This window comes from Gloeophyllum trabeum (assembly GCF_000344685.1).
Source record: "Gloeophyllum trabeum ATCC 11539 unplaced genomic scaffold GLOTRscaffold_00020, whole genome shotgun sequence".
NCBI classification, from domain to species: domain Eukaryota; kingdom Fungi; phylum Basidiomycota; class Agaricomycetes; order Gloeophyllales; family Gloeophyllaceae; genus Gloeophyllum; species Gloeophyllum trabeum.
The window spans coordinates 409450-421013 of record NW_006920429.1 but is presented as its reverse complement, the minus strand read 5'-3'; the positions used below and the strand labels follow the sequence as shown (position 1 = coordinate 421013).

Below are 11564 nucleotides of genomic sequence, written 5' to 3'. Positions count from 1 at the left end.
TGTAAGTGGCGGCGCATACATGTCAAATCCATCAAACGAATTTTGTGTATTTAATGAGATTTATTCCATATTTCCACGACTACATACAAATGCTACAGCCATGCTCATCGTCGGCGACGACGACGACAGGCCTAAAGCGGGCGGCGACAACACGCCGGGCGCCGACGCTGGCGTTGTCACCTGACCCGTGGCGGTACACCCTAGGGTTGGGGTTTGCTACCAGACTTCTACCCGGACCGCGGCCGGAAGCGGCAAGGGCATGGTGGTCGACGGGGAAGACAGCGAGGACGGGGTGTCGAGCAGAGTAGCGGACGGCCTTATTATACTAGTGTAGGCGGTGACGTGTACTGTGTGTAGACCGATGCTCGAGCGTTGAAGTCAAGGGGGACGAGGTGGGGTACCCAGGGGGGGCGTTCAGGTGGGGTGGCAAAATAAGGTTTTCAAGACCCCTTGGTCTCGCGTCTTGGGGCGTACAGTCGACTCTGTCTTAACCCATAACGGCTCGTGGAACCCAAAAGTTATGGGTTTCTGCAGACTATGGGTTACCAGAACGTGTGACATTGTGTGACTACCTAGTACGCGTGACAGACAGCCTATGCGGTATAGGCCGGACGTCGTTTATGACACCGTTTAGATACGGAATCTTGAGTCTGGTATGGGTTATCTTCTGAAATACCACGAGAACCAAAAATTAAGGGTCCAGATGGTCCAGATTCTCGTGAGAAGGAGACCTGTACCTTCCTAATATAGGTTGTTTTATGGGTTATGACCCTTCAAAAAGCTATGGGTTATGGGATACGGCAGACTTATGGGTTTTTACTATCTACCATGTCGGTGGAAGCCAAAAACCTATGGGTTATTACAGGTTATGGGTTATGACAGGTATGGGTTAAGACAGAGTCGACTGTAGTCCCAAGTCTAAGGAATCTCGCTTTTGGTGTCACTCGGGTGAACTCAGAAAGCCGCATAAAGTCGGAATGCGCCGGAGTGGTCGCCAGGGACGTCGGAAGGAGTTATAGAAGTCCAAAAGCTCTTATTTCTGTCTCTTGGGGACTTCAATTTGCCTGTCCGACTGTAGATGATTTGCTGAAAAGCGGGCCCATCGATCTGCAAATAGCTGTATCAATGGAACGTGTTACGCAAGCCGGACTGTTGCTACCATACAAAGCGGTACAGTATAGTGAATTTTCTCGAGGGAAGTGATAGTCTGTCGTGTTCAATTGTACTCACCGCCATGGCTGCAGTACCACTGGCCGGGATTTACCGAGCGGCTAAATGAGGCAACCGCAACATCTCGCCGGACGGGAGTTTAAATTTCTTAACGCAGAGCACAGTTTCTCGTGTCTGCTTTTATGTCTCGGAGACAGTGCAGAATTCGGATTCTCTGCTCCAATGCTGGCGTTTATGTTGCCGTGCGCTCCTCATGCTATGTACGGCCCAAAGTCCTGCGGATAGCGCTGGACTAAAAATACCCTCCATGGGATCAGGGCCGCATGCAAAGCACCGACAGCGGGAAAGAAGGCGCCCAAACATATCCCCTTCCATACGTTCGCTAGAAGGCGACAGACTTATAAAGCGGCGATGCCGCACGGGAGCGAGCCGTCCGGCTCAACCCCGCTGTTGGATCTGCCCACCATGCGCGTCGTATCATTCGTTTCTGGCCTCGCGTTCGCGGTCTTCACCTTGGGCCGGCACGCCCTACTCACGCGAGCGGCAAATACTAGTCTCTCCGGTATCGCAAGCCAGAAGTTCGAGTACCGGTCGGCTGTGAATCCAGATGTGAAGTTACGGTATGTGAATGACTCGGGCATCTGCGAGACGACGCCTGGGGTGCATCAAATGTCGGGGTATATCGAAGTCGGGACGAACATGTCAATGGTATGATGGAGGGTTTATTTCGCAGTTGGCCAGTGATCTGACGTGACCTGAATCTTATTTGCGTACAGTGGTTTTGGTTCTTCGAGGCGCGGGAGAATCCCGAGTCCGCACCGTTCACCCTTTGGTAAGATGCCTGGATGTTCATATACGCCAAGGCCAATTCTGACTGTATCATAGGCTGAATGGCGGTCCGGGATGCTCATCTATGATTGGACTTTTCCAAGGTAAGAAACTACCACTTACCACCGGGTTTTGATTGTTAATTACCTGCGATATACTTCTAGAGAACGGGCCTTGCTTGGTTAATCCTGACGGCGAGTCCACGTACATCAATCCCTATAGGCAAGTTCCTGTCATATACCTCCTACCTAGATATTCATATACTTCTCGTGCGATTAGCTGGAACAATGCTAGCAATAGTATGTTCTCCACTTGTTCCACCGCCGGGAGCGCATGACACCAACCACACACCCCCTAGTGATCTACATCGACCAGCCGATCGGCACCGGCTTTTCGTATGGCGAGGACACCGTGAACAGCACGTTCACCGCATCTCCCTTCGTCTGGAACGCCTTCCAGGTCCTCTTCGAGAGCGGCGAGTTCTCTAAGTACGAAAGCAGGGAGTGAGCATCCTTGTCCCGACTCTTCCTGCTCTGTGCGTCTGACTAAACTACTCAGGTTCATCTTCGCGACGGAGAGCTATGGCGGGCATTACGGCCCCGCCATGGTCACGTACTTCGACCAGCAGAACGCGCTTATCGACGCCGGAGCACTCCAAGGCGAGAAAGTCGTCGTCAGCGCGCTGATGATCAATAAGTCCGTTCGTTCCTCCCCGGCTGCCCTTCCACCTCGCCTAACCTGATAACCCGATGTCTACAGCGGGTGGTACGACCCCCTCCTGCAGAACAAGGCCTACGTCGACTTCGCAACGTACGCCCCCGGGTACGGCCAGCTGCAGAACGACAGCGTGCTCGCGCAGCTCAACGAGGCGTTCTACGGCCCTGGCGGGTGCCTCGTCCAGGAGGCGGCGTGCTACGCCGCGGGCAACTCGTCCGCGTCCAACGAGATCTGCGCGACCGCCGATAACTACTGCGTGCGTCTCCTCCGCTGGGCGTCGCCCTTATGCGTTGATCATAAGTGTGTGGGACGTGTAGATTGAGTACGTGTTCGTCCCGGCGGTGGGCGACCGCGACTCGGACGACCTGCGGCAGAACGCGTCCGCACTCTTCCCGCCGGAATACTACGTCAACTATCTCAGCCTGCCGTCCGTCCTCGCTGCCATCGGCGCGGAGAGCAACTACTCCGAGTGCCCCGACGCGCCGTACGAGCTGTTCACGCGCACGGGTGACGTGAGTAGTGTTGCCCTGCCGCAGTCAGAGTATGCTGATTTGTTCCGAGGGCAGGACGCGAGGACGCTGCTCCCCCAGCTGGGAGCGCTGGCGAATTCGGGGTTGAAGATGCTTATCTGGGTACGTACCACCTACATCTCCATCCCCCTTATTACTCACACCGTGCGTCCCACCCAGGCTGGCGACGCGGATATCAAGTAAGCTGATTCCCCACTTTCCACTCCCTCACCCTACACCTAACACGCTGCTCACAGCTGCAACTGGCTGGGCGGGCACGCGTCCGTGCTCGCGATGAACTGGTACGGCAGCGCGCGGCTGCACGCGACGCCATTTACCAACATGACGATCGACGGGACGCCCGTCGCGGCGGTGCAGAACGTGGACAACTTCACCTTCGCGTACGTTCTCCCCTTCCTTTGCCTTTTCCTCCGATGCGTCGTGCTGATAGAACGCCTTGATTTAATAGGAGAGTGTATGCGTCGGGCCATGAAGTTGTAAGTAGATAAATCAATTCCCTTCGGCGATCGTCCCTGACCCGGGATTGTCGTAGCCCGCTTTCCAGCCCGCAGCCGCCCTGGAGATCTTCACGCAGGTCATCAATAAGGAGCAGCTGCATTCGGTATGATACGACGTAGAGTCGGGGCCCGCATACACGTGTATATGCGCGATGATACCCCAGTGCAAGTGAACCTGCATTGATTCGGATGCAGCACTTCGGATGGACAGACAGACTAGGGGTGGTGTAGACATTAGATGGTGGTATTGATATGACATGGACGAGTGTGACGTCGGTTGCCCGGTGGTGATGATGGTCTTGGCTTCGAAAGCCTGGGTCGGCGGACGCGGTCAGTCCGCGTATGCCGTGGGTTCCGATCCGCCGTCGGCGTGGCCTGGCATAACGCCAAGGCTGACGACGCACTGGATGCGGACACCGCAAGTAGAATTTCGAGGGTCGGGTTCACGTAGTATTCCCCACGGAGAGAGCAGGTGGTCAGAGAGCAGGCTGGCCTCCGTTACTATACGCGAGGCACCGGATTCTGGTACCTTGTGCAAATGCACAGATCGCTATGCGGGTGCTCGTCCGGTGAATCCAGGAGCGTTCTGTCTGCTGGGTGCCTGTAGACAGACGGGGGTGCTTGCGCGACCCTTGCACGCGCAGATCGTTAGTTTGATCCTTCTTTGACACTTGACGCTTCGGTGACCGGTCCCTCTATGGACGCCTGTTCAACTGGCTGCCGTTACGACGGGGAGCGTTGCACTTCTCAGCAGATGCCTGCGATAACAAGAAGAGAGGATCAGATGCTCATCAATGTAAGCATAGAAAGACGACTAACCTGAGGGCGTCGTTCCTGCTTATCCTGTCCCCAGCGCGTCTCTTCCAGCACGAGAGCGCGCGAGCGGATCTTGATAAGGGCATCTCGGAGGGCGGGCACCAGGGTTTCGTAGGGCATCCTGTAGACCTCGAGGCTGGGAGAAAATACGTACGACCAATCTAAGCAGGGATCATCATCAGCGTAAGTATCATCACACGCGGCCCGACGAAAGCTCGCCTTGCAGTACGAGCCGCCTATCCGTCTCTCCCTGCACCAACACATCCTTCTCCTTCCCCGAGGCCGTCCTCACCCTCGCGCCCTCCGCGCCCTTCGCCACGACCAGCCCGAGCGCAAACTTCACCTTGCGCATGATCTTCCTCCTAATATACGCATCTTTGTACACCGCCTTCTTGCCGACGATCATCGGCGCGCTCATCGTGACGACCTTTGCATCGTCGCCCGTGGGCGGCGCGACGCGGAACGGCCTGTCGCCGCTGTCGAGCAGCGCCTTGGGGAGCGCGCGCACGGAGAAGGCGGTGTGGGTGTAGGAGGGGAGGAGGGAGAGGAGGGAGCGCTTGGGGAGGCGCGCAGCGGGATGTGTGGGGTCGACGAGGTGCGTCGGGCGGGTATTCCAGATGCGGAAAGGGTCTCCGGGGGTGGTGCCCCTGAACTGTACGACATTAGTGGGTTCTTAGAGTGAGATGGAGAGCTTGCCGGGTGTTGACTCCCGTCTACGCCAGCGCTTGCACGTCGGGAAAGAAAAGGGGATGGAACAGAAAATAGTTCCCCGGCAAACTGTTGCTCTTATGTCGAGTTCCGCGAGTCCATGCCATAGTTCTTCCATTTGGAAGATGTGCATGGCAGGGATACGAAGCACTCGACATAAAGGCAGCTATATTCCGCACGCCGATCTTGTATTGAGCGGTGAAATTGGGGATATACTCACTTTAACGGACCTAAGCGCCTTGCCCTTGGGCAGCCTCCCTAGTTTGAGCTGCCGGCATTTCTGCATGGGCGTCGCAGAGGCGACAAGGTTGAAGGAGTTGACAAGATGTGACAGCGTTTTGACGGCGGTTATTCAACGTCGTTGCGGATAATGTAAGCTTTATGCAGTAACTCCAAATAAAAATATAATAAGCTAAGCTAATAATTCAATTTCAGGGAATTTCGCGCAACACCTTCGTCCTTCCCCTCATCCGCAAGCACCATGCTGCCTTCAATACCCCTCTTCTCGGCTGTCGTCAGCCAGCCATTCAAGCGATCCCAGCTCGGCCTCTTCCACGGCAAAATGAAGCAGAGCGGGAACAGCGTCCCCTTCTCGAAGAACAAGACCAAGCGGACGTGGCTCCCCAACGTGCACACGAAGCGGATCTTCTCCGAGGCGCTGGGCGAGAAGATCAAGCTGAAGCTCACGACGAAGGCGATGCGCACGATTAAAAAGGTTGAATCCATTGATGCTGTAGTGGACGACGGCTGATGTGGATTCCAAGTACGGCGGATTGGAGCGCGGGCTGGACGCGTATTTGTTGAAGACAAAGTCGGATTATCTTGGGTACGAGGGAATGCGGTTGAGGGTGCTTGTGGAGGAGAAGTTGGCGCAGAAGAGTCTGGGTGCTCAAGCCCCTGCGGCGGAGGCTGCACAACCGAGTGTAACGGAGGTCCTGCCCGAGTCCCCGTCAAGCCCTGTGGAGGGTGCACCAACAGCATGAGGTCTCCTGACATAAAAGTATGTTTATTGTACGTGCTGCATCCACTGAGTCAATCTTACATCTGGCGAAAGACAATATCCGCCGCTTCGGTCTCTCTGGCCGTCCGGATCGTGACCTTCTGCCCCTGCAATTCACTTCACGACGTTGCATATGGTATCCGTTGCCAGTGGACGTCGTAAGTGATAGGTAACAAGCAAAGATGACAAACTTCTGTGGTAATCGCGGAGGCGCCCATACCGTATGCGTCTATCGCTCATGAGGAAGACTCCTAGCAGAGTTGATTGACTGAGCATGTACACGGTATACTATATATTACGGCAAAGCGAGCGGATGCAGGAAGTGAGTGATCGCGATGTCAGGTGGAGGAGGCGTAGGAACCGATTCTATCATACGAAACAGAGAAATCTCGAAAGTCATAAAGTTAGCCTAAAATCAGGAAAGAGAGAGAGGACCGACCAAGAAAGATGAGGGAAATACAAGAGGAATAACCGACCATTATAAAGACCTTATCCTACCGCTGTCCTTCTATCATACCACGCTCAAGCCTTCCCAACCCCGCTCTCTGTCCGTGGGGGGACGATGTTGATGATAGGACGCTCCCTCTCTTGCCTCCTCAACAATAAATTAGGCGTCCCGGGGCGACTCGTGTGCACAGCGCCAAGCTTGTGCCGCGACCACCAGCCCTTATGCTTCCCACTCGCACTCCCCGCATCCGAATTCGACCCGCTCGCGAGCGATGGGGACGCCCCCGAGCTCGTGAGCACGCTCGCGCTATCCGTCCCGCTCACCACGCTCCGCTTCTCCTCCGAGTCCAGCGTCCCGCTGCTGCTATCCTCCTTCACTTTCTCCTTCTCCTCGAGCTCCCGCGCCTTCGCCGACCCCGGCGGGACGTAGTACGTGAACGGCGAATCCGCGTCGCTCGTCGTCGGCACGGGATTGAAGATCGCCTCGATGAGCGTCTCCGTCGTGCGCGGGCCGTCGCGCCCGAGGTCGAGCCCGGGCACGTCGCCGTACAGGTCGAGCGTGCGGGAGAGCCACGCTGGCGAGCGGTACGCGTCGTTGGAGAGCAGGCCCGAGACGCCGGCCAGGATCTCGCCCTTGCGCAAAGGCGGCGCGCGGAAGCGGGTTTCACCGCCGATGTGCGTCAGCTCGACTGTCAGCTGTGGGGCAGGTTAGTAGGGCAAGGTGAGGGAAAGGGAGGCGGGTCACACCTTTAGGATAGCGTTGGTCTTGCTCTGCCGGAGAAGGTAGTTTCGAGTGACAGGCCCTGCGTTGGCGTATTCGGCGAGGTTAAGCAGGACGTGGCCTAGCCGCGGGTTCTCCGGTGAGTCTGGGTCGCCGGGGATAACGCGCTGAATACGGCGTGAGTACACAAAAGCCAAAGGGTCGACTTTGCCCGCGACGCACCTGCTTTACCACGAGCTTCAGCTCGTTCGGCAGCAGATCCAGCGTGTCCCGCTGCACGTCCATCTGCACCACGACCGTGATTGTGTGCTCCCACTTGACGCTGTGCCCCCGCAGGGGGAGGTACTCGGTCATGCCTTTCGCGTCCGAGTACACGACGCCGTTCCCGAGCGAGCTCTGCGAATCCGAGGGCGTGCTCGTGCTCATGGGCGAGAGAGGGGCCTTCGGGGACACCGGCGCCGGCTTGAGCAGGTCCAAGGAGAGACTCGAGAGGTTCGCGTTCGCTTTCCGCTCGCCCCATTCCCCGAGCGAGTACTGGTCCTCGCCCGACCCCGCCGACCCCTGATCCGCCTCGTCCTCGTCGTGCACAACAATCTCCGGCCCCTCCACCGCCTTCTCCTTCCCCTTCACACTCGAGCGCCCGGAGGTCGTCCGGTGCGCCCTTATCCTTGACAGGAAGCTGGTGTGCGGCGGGGCGGACACGACGTTCTTGAACCGCCACTTGACGCCAAACTCCCCGCGGACGTAAGGGACGTTCGAGACTTGGTGAATACTGAGCTTGACCTGGAATACCGCGTGTTTGGGACGCAGCTGTGCGAGCTGAGAGCGTATGCCGCCATGAGCTGTAGAATAATTGGAGTCCGGGTTCGACGTGCTGGCAACCGCAGGGTCCTGGACGGTGGCGCCTGACATTTTTGTCTTTAGTGAGCCGAGGTCAGGCGGTTAGGCATGGATGGTGAAAGTGGGTGGAAAGGAAAGCAAACTATCATGCCGACCAGAGGTGCGAGCCAGAGCAACCCGGGGAACGCGGCGCTTGCTGGGTGGCGAGCTTGATGTCAGCGCTGTGAGACCGGCGAAGCGGTCGGAGCCAAGGCGATTTGCCACGTGGACTTCCTATGACGGTATATCAGAGTCTAGGCAACGGATCATCTCTTACCCGTTGCGGGCAAAGGTGTGGAAATGATGGACGCCGATTCGCTGCTTGCCTGTGGACGGGAGGCGCTGATGGGGAAGGTGAAGGTGAATCGGACCCGATATTAATGAATGAGGTGTGAAGCCAGCAGAAATGGTACGAAGTTTCCTCACCAGCTCGGCGTACCAAGGCACCTCGGGATTGTCTGCATTTCTCCCGTTGACGGCCTCGGAAGGCTCGGGGAGATTAGCCTCTCCGATTGGAGGGTACCACGCACGCAGATAGTACCGGTCCAAGGATGAATCAAAGCTATCCTGTATCAGGGTTTCAGTCCGATACGTGTGCCACATGCTCTTCTGCGACTTACGTGTGATTGCGAGCCATAAGGCCGAGGAAACCTTCCCAGAGACTCCTGCTATCAAACCCTTCGCGGCCTACCAGGGGACTGCTGGAGGTAGCGAACTGGCTGTATTTTGTCGGCAGGGATCCGGGTGATGATCGCCTCCGATTGGAAGATATCCCGCATACAGATACGCCCGGTCAAGGAAAGAATCAAAGCTAGACCGCATCGGGATTTCAGTCGGAATTGTAGCTGCGTTATCTTCGTCTACGTACTCACATCTAGATCGTGATTGCGAGCGATGCGTTGCCGCGTGCTGGTCGTCGTATGAACGTTACGAACGGTTCGAATTTGGTGTTGTCATTGAGGTATGCACCCGCGCGCATACTCCTAAATAATCCGAGTCTATGGGTCATCCGTATGGATTAGGGTGAGCCTTTGAGTTAGAGCGACGACGTTCACGGCCCACCCGTGACAGTAGTCCTCCGAGCGTCCGAACATGTAGGCCCAGTATCCATGAGCAGTGGAGGGGTCACGAATCGCGTTGGGAGGCCGTAACCTCCATAGCCAAGACGATGGTGTACCGGTGACGGTCAGGGAGACTTTATGAATCGCGGTAACATCAGAGAATGAAGCGCCGAGACTCACATCATCATCGCTGATCGAGTCGACGAACTCACCACAGCAATCCAACGCAAACTCAATGATCGCGGGACGCACCGCCCGGTGAGCATAGCGATCTTGTGATCTACATTGGTGTCGTCCACGCGGGACCAGGGATGTACGACCCCAACAACATCTGCTCGCTCTTGCAGTGACGAGGCGAGACGATCCAAGCCGGTGCTTGAAAGCGCTCTCACCCCCAGCTGGGTATGAGCCAAAGTGATCGTCGCCTTCCAACGCAACTAAGTTCTCTCGGGCATAGGACTTACATACGGCCTCAGGCCTTAGTTCGATGGCTTAAGGTAAGGATATCAGCCAGAGGATCCGTGAAACGTCGATATATGAGCAACGAGCCCTCACTTTGATCATCCTGGAACTGGGTTAAAGACCTCGGCACCTGCGGTTGAGCAGGATCTTTATATTCATACCAATAACTTTCACTACGGAGTTTAGTCGAGATAGACCGAGCATAATGAAGCTATATGGAATGGAATGATATCGGATAGCCTGGACGAGTTTAGCCGCAGGATAAATGTACTCACAACGTAGTGCAGAGTGAAGTGATTCATGGCGTACATGTATACATCCAAACGCGGAATACGTCCATGTACGCGCGACGACGCTTGACTCGCAGGTGCTCTCAAGCCCCGCTAGGGCTACACTCACGGCGCAAGGTAACATCAATGCTACATCTTCTATAACAAACGGAAAAATACCTGCAGTGTCTCTGGCTATGATATTGTCTTTCCCATCAAACTAGAATGTTTGCTACGTTCTGTATACTGGCTGTAAGCATCCGCATTCGAACACAGACTAGACTGGACAACAACATAGGCGACATATTTTCTGTCGGCCGTCCACTCAGGATAAGCCTTATTTCAGAACCCACAATACGAGCAAGCGTCAGACGGCAGGCAGACCACTGGTGAAGGACGACAGGAACGCGTCTGGGACGCGTTGAACATATATACTTACTGTATTATTATTTATTTTGCTTTAAAGTCTTGAGCCCCGGGTCGCCGCCATAGATAAAAATGCATTTATGCCCCCCCCCACCGACTCAGCTACACTGGAGGATTTGGAATCTTTAGGGCCGGGCAGAAGGTTGTATGAAAGGGAATTCCACAGGCTCTGATTGGCTGGGAATTCTCTTTTGTACAACCTTCTGCCTGGCCCTAAAGATACCAAATCCTCCAGTGCTAGGGAGTTTGGGACTCGAGAAAGTACCTGGAGTCTCCCTTGAGTGGGAGTCCCGGCTAGTCCCGGGCGCCGCGGGAGTTACAACCATTTGTTCCTCTGCTTCTGATTGGCTGCTCAACCTTTTACCATGGTCTAACCCCAACAGTGTAAACATGTTCCTGGATGATGGTGGGAGGGACGTTTCGTCAGCTAGTGTCCCCCCGCCCCACGTCTTATAGTAGTTTGCAAAACGATGATAGCACAAGCTTACCAACTTTGGTGCGAGAAGGTCCGCAACTGTTGGCTATGGGCTAAAGTCAAAATCGAGCTTGCTTTCGGACACGTCTTGGTAGTGTTGCTCCTGCAGTGAGGTCACTTTGCAGACTGTCTCACTTCACTTCAAGTTTCATGTACTTCACCCACTGCACAGTCGTCATGAATTGGCTTTGCAGACTGCATTGAAGTCTGATCATGACCACGTGCTGACCGTGAATGGCAGCGCGCGCTTGGCGCGCGCCACCAGACGTACTCGCCCCCCGTCCAAGTGGTGTCAGAGTCGCATAGAGTCGTATCTACTCCGCGTCATACCCCGTGCAGAGACAATAATAGAATGGCCGTGGCAGATAACCTCCATAGCATACTGGCAGTTTGCACTAGGCTCAAAGAATTCGTCAGGAGTCCATATGACAAGGTGTCGACTCAATTTTTGGAAATGTATTCGCGGGCAGATGGTATGGGCATTATTAGTGCATTTTTTTAGTACTCTGTATACATAAATGTCCCCCGAGTTCGTCTTATGAGGACCAGTCAGTCACT

The 11564-nt window shown here is 55.4% G+C and overlaps 4 protein-coding genes across 4 annotated transcripts; 2 read left to right on the top strand and 2 right to left on the bottom strand.

Moving 5' to 3' along the window:
* Positions 1-1581: 1581 nt before the first annotated feature.
* GLOTRDRAFT_118331 (alpha/beta-hydrolase) lies at positions 1582-3852 on the top strand (the record flags this gene model as incomplete). Its single annotated transcript, XM_007872886.1, has 15 exons — positions 1582-1674; positions 1786-1878; positions 1947-2002; positions 2056-2102; positions 2163-2202; positions 2251-2297; positions 2357-2501; positions 2557-2694; positions 2758-2971; positions 3033-3227; positions 3282-3347; positions 3405-3424; positions 3482-3625; positions 3694-3721; positions 3778-3852. 15 exons carry the CDS (start codon positions 1582-1584, stop codon positions 3850-3852), a joined length of 1401 nt encoding a protein of 466 aa, XP_007871077.1.
* A 575-nt stretch (positions 3853-4427) lies between these two features.
* Positions 4428-5557, bottom strand: GLOTRDRAFT_101765 (uncharacterized protein). The gene is made up of 4 exons (XM_007872885.1): positions 5487-5557; positions 4778-5210; positions 4562-4719; positions 4428-4500 (listed from the first exon to the last, which is right to left on the bottom strand). Exons 1-4 carry the CDS (start codon positions 5550-5552, stop codon positions 4438-4440), a joined length of 720 nt encoding a protein of 239 aa, XP_007871076.1. The 5' UTR covers positions 5553-5557; the 3' UTR covers positions 4428-4437.
* Positions 5558-5709: 152 nt separating this feature from the next.
* GLOTRDRAFT_141488 (uncharacterized protein) lies at positions 5710-7119 on the top strand. The gene is made up of 3 exons (XM_007872884.1): positions 5710-5981; positions 6031-6266; positions 6321-7119. The coding sequence occupies exons 1-2, from the start codon at positions 5748-5750 to the stop codon at positions 6247-6249; spliced, it is 453 nt and encodes a 150-aa protein (XP_007871075.1). The 5' UTR covers positions 5710-5747; the 3' UTR covers positions 6250-6266; positions 6321-7119.
* Positions 6789-8950, bottom strand: GLOTRDRAFT_141487 (uncharacterized protein; the record flags this gene model as incomplete). Its single annotated transcript, XM_007872883.1, has 6 exons — positions 6789-7409; positions 7461-7601; positions 7657-8339; positions 8418-8547; positions 8740-8875; positions 8934-8950. The coding sequence occupies 6 exons, from the start codon at positions 8948-8950 to the stop codon at positions 6789-6791; spliced, it is 1728 nt and encodes a 575-aa protein (XP_007871074.1).
* Between the last annotated feature and the right edge of the window lie 2614 nt (positions 8951-11564).

Bases quoted from the DNA above. Each gene is read 5' to 3' on its own strand.
- GLOTRDRAFT_101765 (XM_007872885.1), bottom strand. From the start codon at position 5,552: ATGCAGAAATGCCGGCAGCTCAAACTAGGGAGGCTGCCCAAGGGCAAG. The intron at 5,211-5,486 runs GTGAGTATATCC...AATGTCGTACAG, and splicing joins AGGCGCTTAGGTCCGTTAAA to TTCAGGGGCACCACCCCCGG. The intron at 4,501-4,561 runs GTTAGTCGTCTT...TTGTTATCGCAG, and splicing joins AGCAGGAACGACGCCCTCAG to GCATCTGCTGAGAAGTGCAA.
- GLOTRDRAFT_141488 (XM_007872884.1), top strand. From the start codon at position 5,748: ATGCTGCCTTCAATACCCCTCTTCTCGGCTGTCGTCAGCCAGCCATTC. The intron at 5,982-6,030 runs GTTGAATCCATT...GTGGATTCCAAG, and splicing joins CGATGCGCACGATTAAAAAG to TACGGCGGATTGGAGCGCGG.